Source organism: Frankliniella occidentalis, unplaced genomic scaffold (assembly GCF_000697945.3).
Source record: "Frankliniella occidentalis isolate FOCC.00 unplaced genomic scaffold, Focc_3.1 Scaffold29, whole genome shotgun sequence".
NCBI lineage: Eukaryota > Metazoa > Arthropoda > Insecta > Thysanoptera > Thripidae > Frankliniella > Frankliniella occidentalis.
Window position 1 is genome coordinate 351090 of NW_026267159.1, and position 6684 is coordinate 357773.

At 64.3% G+C, this 6684-nt stretch overlaps 1 protein-coding gene across 5 annotated transcripts in view; it reads right to left on the bottom strand.

The window, feature by feature from the left end:
• LOC113202635 (tubulin polyglutamylase ttll6-like) overlaps positions 1-5971 on the bottom strand; it is a 24435-nt gene extending 18464 nt beyond the window's left edge. For 2 of the 5 annotated variants that reach the window (XM_052265728.1, XM_052265727.1), the window contains exons 1-5: positions 5807-5971; positions 4796-5042; positions 4498-4711; positions 4072-4137; positions 3701-3896 (exon numbers count right to left, since the gene is read on the bottom strand). In XM_052265728.1, coding sequence (XP_052121688.1) covers positions 3701-3896; positions 4072-4137; positions 4498-4711; positions 4796-5042; positions 5807-5850 — 767 coding nt within the window. In that variant the 5' untranslated portion in view covers positions 5851-5971. Of the gene's footprint in view, positions 1-655; positions 1096-3700; positions 3897-4071; positions 4138-4497; positions 4712-4795; positions 5043-5806 lie in introns of those variants that run through there. The other 3 variants (XM_052265725.1, XM_052265726.1, XM_052265729.1) reach the window with 3 other exon arrangements.
• Between the last annotated feature and the right edge of the window lie 713 nt (positions 5972-6684).

Genomic DNA, 6684 nt, shown 5'->3' on the forward strand with positions numbered 1-6684 from the left:
AAAATATAAAAGGAGGTACTTATCGCGTCACGACATATTTAAAACGCCGGTCGCCCTTGCAGCAGCGGTGCTCCAGTGTGTGTCAGGAGAATTAACCCGCTGCTCCACTTTGCGCGTATCCTTGACCGCCTGACCGTAAGGGGGGTGGGGTGGGCAGTATCACCTCTATGTGGCGGCAACACGCGCGCGCGCACACACACACAGACACACACACACACAACCGGGCTGGGAAAAAATGTGGCCGACATGGCGCCAGTATAAACTCCCTGGGTGCCAGGCCAGAGCTCGGCCACACGCAAGTAGTCGCGGGGAGGGGCTGCTGGCGGGGCGTGGCGAGGCGTGGCAGGGGCGAGGGGCCGAGGGTTGACGCGCACGGGGACCGAGGGCGCGTGTGGGAGGGCGCGACGAGTTTGTTAGAAACCATAACACCCACCCACAAGCACCTGCACCCCCGAGTGCACTGCTACTGCTGCTGCTGCTGAACGGCGCTGCACGCGGCGTAAGCCTCACGCATTTAAATGCGCGAAGCAAACAACTAAAGTCGGCCTCCCTAACACCCCGCGCCCGCACTCTCACCTGGGGAGACCCTAAAGTGCCACGTGCTTGCAGCTAATGGCGAACGCCACGGCAGGGGGTGCGGCGGGCTGCTACTCACTCCGGTGGGGAGACGCTGGCCGCGGCGGCGACCACAACCTCGACGACCTGCTCCTGGGCGGAACTGTCCTCCCCGGGCGGCGGTTCCTCCGCCACCACCTCGGCCTCGGGCGCTGATGTCGTGTCCAAAAGGTCGGCGTCCTGCTCCACGCTCGGCGTCCGGGACACGGCGGCGGCGGCGTCGGCCGTGGCCACGACGGCGGCCTTGCCACGGGGATGCGCTGGAGCGACGACAACGCTGGCGGCGGGCACGACGGAGCGCGCCGGGGAGGACGCGGCCGCGGACACCATCGCGAGGACTAGGACAGCGACGCGGCGGGGAGGAGGAGGGGGAGGACGTGCGGGGAGGACCGCGTTGGCAGCATCACCGGGGGGCCGCGACGAGCGCGCGGGCCAAGCGACCCAAGCTGGAGGCGACCCGGGGCCGACGGCGCGCCGCTGTGTAGTGACGAGGGCGGCGGCGGGGCGCTCCCTGCGTGCGGCGTGCCGGCGGTGGGGGGTGGAGGGAGGCGGCGGGGGGCCTCGTTACACCGCTCTACGGGCGTGGACTCCATGGAGACGGCGCAGGCCGCCATGAGGGTGGGGCCGCCCCGCGCGCCCCGCCCAGGTGAGGGGTTATTGTTTGGGGGAGGGGAGGAGGAAGGTGCACGTGTCATCAGCGACGCCCCGGCGGTGGCGGCGCCCCGCTCTGACAGCCAATCTCAGGATGGCCGCACCGTGCCGCGGGGCGCCCCACTCCCCTTCACGCCGAGGGGCTCGTAAGCCCCCCCGGGCCGGGCCCCCCAACTACCGCTCTCCATGGACAATCATTACTCACACCATACGAATGCGTACAACGCACGACGCGCGGGGTGTGAGAGGTGGGGCGAGGGGTGCGCATTTCAAAGGCTGCGGCCCGGCCCGGGGTTGGCACTAGCTAGCAGCAGCAGCAGCGCTGACCCAGTAAGGGGTGCTGACCTAATGAGGACGGGACCGACAACCAGAGGGACTGTGACTGTGCGTGCGTGCGTGGGAGGGGGGAGCAGGGCGCGTATCAACCCCCCTCTTCACCCCCCGATCAAATCCTGCTCCAACCACGAGGTCGATTCATGTTTCATTTCCCAAGTGGATCCGGAGGGGGTCGTCGACCGAACGCCTCCCTATACAACCCCAGGGTGGTCTGGGCAGGCCGCAGAGGGAAGTGCATCCTGATCGACTCGTCTGCTAAGGTGGCTGGCCTAGAAACGAAGTGAGACAGCCGCAGAGCGCCCCGGCGTTAGGGTGGCGGTTACACCCGAGCCCGTCTCTGCGTGTCCACAGAAGCTCCACTGCACGATGTTTTTTTTTTTTTTTTTGCCCCATGTTCGTTGCAAGGGTTTTGACAAGTCAAGCAAGCAAAGACAGCAATCAGGTGAGACGAGTCCTGACGGTTGAGCGCCCTGGAGACGCAGTGCTTGCTTGCGCTCCGTGGTTTGCGTGACCCGCGGGTCTGCCGCGTGGCTCTGGACGTGAACACAGACCTGTAGGGGGGGGATCTGACCGACTGAGTCTGCTCGTTTAAATCAAACGTCTCGCCATTTGCTGCTGCTCGCGACAGCGACCGGCGACAGCCGCCGGAGAGAGACAGCACCCCAAAACGTCACCTTTCACTTCATCGCCTGCACGACACGGGGGGTTTGTGAGGGGGACGAGGTGTTGCCCCAGGTTAAAAGCTCGAATCGCACTGTTGTAGGGGGTAGAGGCGGGACCAGCCCCGCCACCCTTGACGCCTCGCCTCACCCGCGCGGACCCACAGACGCGGTGGTCAGCGGGGCGCGACCTAACCTATGCGGGGGCCTGGGCCTGGGGGGCCAACGCTCCGCCCCAGTCGGAGGTCGAGCACCTCGGTCGGCGCTGTGCACCCCGTGTTCCGGGGGAGCGATGCATCACGGCGGGACGGGACGAGGCGGCCCTCAGAGGGGCGGGGCGTGGGGCGGGCAGAGTGGGGAGCGCGAGGGGCTGGACACGGAAGCATGAGATCAGTTCGAGCCATCTCCGTCACTCGCCTGTCCTCGGGGTCGGCGCCCTCGTCAGCCTCGGCGCCCGCGCCCACCGCCAGGCTGCTGAGGCGCGACTGGCTGGTCGTCCTGGAGTGGTAGAGCGAGCCCGGCACGCTGCTGTCGGCGCTGCGCCGCTCCAGGGCTCTACCCTCTAGGACCGCGTCATCCGGTGCCGTGATTTCCAGGGATATGCCCTCCGGTGCGCCCTCCTGCAGGTCCGTGTCCTCCGGGGATTTCAGTGTTCTTCCCTCCAGAGCCTCCGGGTGGGCGGTGAGGCTCGTCGCGGAGCGGGTCCGCAGGGGAGCAGCTGCCCTGGTGTCCGCGGCCGTGGCGGCGGTCACGGGCTGGGAGGTGGCCTTCCCCAGGGAGGTGGACAGCCGCCGCCACAGCTTCAGGCCCTTCTGCATCCCGAAGCGCGACCCCGTGCTGGCCGGGCCGGCAGCGGGGTTGGCCTCGGCCGCGACCTCCGCCTCCGGGAACGAAGCGTCGACGGCCACCTCCAGCTCCACGTCCTCCGCACTGCGGTCTGAGTCCGCGCGAGTCCTTAGCACATGCTTTGTCACAGTAGCCATCCCGAACGAGTCCTCGACCACACACCACTGTGCTCCGCAACCGGCACGGTCATGGCCGTGGCCGCGGTGGCCGCACCCTCTTCGTCGGAGGAACCCTCCGTCGCGGTTGAGCCCCCGGCCAGTTTGCGGCGGAGGCCAGGCCCACGCGACCCCCGCACCGTCCTGGTGGGGGCGGTCCTCGAGGAGGGCCGGGCCGCCTGCGTCTGGCTCGCGGGCGGCGCTGGGGGCACGCTGTGCAGAACACTTGGCCAAGCGTCTACGGCGAGGGGTACTTCACTATTAAATCAAGCGCACACCAGTTTTTAAAAATGTTTTTTCTTTCTTTCTCTGAAATTTTTTTCTGATTTTCCTTTGTGTTTTTGAGGGTGTACGCTGATTTTGTTCAGTGAAGTACCCCTGGGGGTGTACGGTCTGCTCTACGTGCTCGAGGCTGAGGCTGCGCCGGGCTGCGCTTACCTCCTCCTCCGCCTCCTCTTCCTCCTGCTGGCCAGCGGGACATTCTGCTCGCGCTTCTTCAGCGGGATCCTCCTGTCGGGTGGCGCGTGCTGCGCGTGCTGCGCTGGCGACGCGGCCGGCGGCACCTTCGGGAGCGCGCACAACGACGCCCTCCTCGGGCCCAGCTGCTCACCCGGTCTGCCCTGCAGGTGGAGGCCTGTGTCAACACAAAAACTAATCAGAGAAATTTCCGGGGGGGGGGGGCTTTTTCCGTCAGCTATAAAAATCACGAAGAAAAATTCCAATGAAGGAGGTGGGTGCTGCTGGTTGACTGAAGAAAAAACACTAGTTGTAGAGAAGCCAATGTCGCGAACGGCAACCTTCTCTCTTACCGGAGGTGGACTTCCACTTGAAAGGCCGCAGGATCCGGCCGAGGACCGTGGCCACCCATGATGATCCTGCAAGCCAAGCACTACAAAGTCACTACGAGCTTGAGGGGTGGAGGTGGGTGGTGAAAGACTACATACCCACACACACACACACTGCACATTATTGGGTCAATCACTACATTTCAAAGAAAGCGTTCATATCGGCGATAGCTGGAATATGCCTACAACACGCGAATGCTTTGCAAGTCGTTCCGAAGCCGGCACATTTTTACTGTGTGATTTACGACACGATTGACGGCCCCCTGTCGCCGTTAGTCTACAAGTTTTATTGGCCCTGGTCGGCGCGGCGGGTCGAATCGAGCCGCAACTCGCCGGGGAAGTCCCAGCGGCGCGGGGTAGCGCCACGCCGCGGCCCCGCGGCCCGCTTACTTGAGGCGGTCTTGCTCGCCGTCACGGGGCCGGTGGTGGTTCCCCTCGGTGGCCCGGCGAGGTCCTCGACTGAGTGCACGCCACCCCCGTCGTCGCGGTCCTCGCCCTCCCCGTCGCAGCTGTCCTCGCCGGCCTCGCCCTCCTCGCCGCTCGCCTCCCACTCGGAGGCGGACGCGTCGGTGGCGGGGACCGCGTCATCCTGGAGCGTGAGGCGCTGCGGGGCAGACACAGTCAGACAGCTCTACTCCGCGCCAGCGCCTCCAGTCTCCCGGGGGCGGGGGGTAGCGCGCCGACTCACCGCTGGCGGCTCGTCCTCGTTGTCCTCGTGGTCGCTGTACGAGCCGCAGGACGAGGACGAAGACGATCCGCAGTCACGCGCGTCCGTCGCCGGCGGGGCCGCCCCCGGGGGAGCCGCCGGGGCTGGGGCCGGGGCGGGGACGAGGACGGTGGCGGGCTGCACGGGCATGGCGCCGACCAGCGCGGATGGCCTGGGAGCCTCCAGCAGCCCCGTCGTCAGCACCATCACGACGAAAACAAAAACATGGCTGCGAGACACACGAAAAAACGGGCGGTTAATGTAAGCGAGCCAGAGTCCGCGAACTTCACGGGCCGTCGCGGAAAACAACAAAACATCGTTTCAGGGTATAGGTTAGGATCCCCAACGGCGCGACTCCCGACCCTTTCTCGCATCTCGCAGCCTCACCTGAACTTCCAACACTTCAAATTTACAAGAAAGGGTATTTTTTGCCGAAATGGTAAGGTCTTGGACTACGTTTCCGCACTCGCCGCGCTACCACGTGAAGCTGTAAAGCGGCGGCGGCGTGACCGGTGGATGTTGTCAACAATAAGTCCCGACACCGTTGGTCGTTGGTCGGCGCCTCCTCGCCTCCTGCGGACCCACCCGGCGGCCCGCGGACGGGTGGGTCCGCGCGCGCACCAACCTGCGCCTTGTGTGCCTTGAGGGTGGGCAACCTGAACAACCTGAACATGTGTACTTGTGTTTCGCTTGTCGGCCGGGCCGTTTGAGACGTGTCGAGTGAGGTCACATCCGACTGACGCCCGCGAGCGTGGCGATACCGTCCCGCCGAACATGCGTGGGTGGCACGTTGCCTACCCGACACTGGCGGGCGCTTCGACCGGCACTTCGGCGGCCACCTCGTTGCTTCTGGTCCCAGGGCGAGGAGGATATCGTCTCGTCCTCGTCAGCGGTCTTTTGTGAATGCGGAGGCGCGCGCATTGGGGCGGGTTAGGCCAGGTCGTGTGTTGGAGGTCAGCGTGTTAGGAGAGCGAGGCGGGGGAAGGGGCTTACCCTGCCCGGCGGGCGGGTGGTGTCGGTGCCGCAGGGTCACGCATTTGTGGTCATTGCTCGGCGTAGGGCGCCCGGGGGCCCGCGGTCGTGGCCGCTCCGCGGTCATCCTCGCCCTCGACATTCGCGACGGCACACGCACACACACACACACAGCGAAAGGGCGGGCGCTGCGGCCCCCGCAGACGGGCTGGCCGTTACTCGGCGGGGCTGACAATCGCACTTAGCTGCCGGGAGCACGGGGGAACGGGACGCCCGCTCGCGTGCGTGGTGCTTCCCAATGGCGCGTCCGCATAAAGTCACGGGGAGGGTACGCAGACGCGGTGCTCTCTACTTTACGACGGCGGCGACGGAAAGCTGGATCAATGGGGTGCGTCGTACCGCCCGGCCCCTTTCAGCGCTTCAAAGCACGGGAAGCTCAACCACACCGTAAATTATCACAGTGATTTCGGAAATATCCCAGAAAATTTGTAACACAAAATGTGTCACACCTCACCTGTGATGATTTTGTTTTTAAAAATTCTTATACTGCCGAGTTCGTGACACGTCTTTAACACAACGACAGATATGTCATCCTCAAGGGGTGACACGAATTCTGTTGCCAATTTCGAGACCCCTCCCCCCTCCTGAAAAAAGAAGCACTTTCACTAATGTAGACTGTAAAATAGTGCACTGAAAAAGGGGAAACAAGCCCACTTATTTCGCAGAGCGAAATAATGTTTTTACGACGGAAGTAGTCAGGCCAGGTAGTAGACGACGGAAGTAGTCACCATGCGGTCGTCGATCGCTGGAATCCTCCCTCATCTCATCGACATTTTCTTTTCAGATTGGTGAAAGTTTGAGGCGCGGCTTTGGGAAGCACAGGGCACATAGGTCTTCCA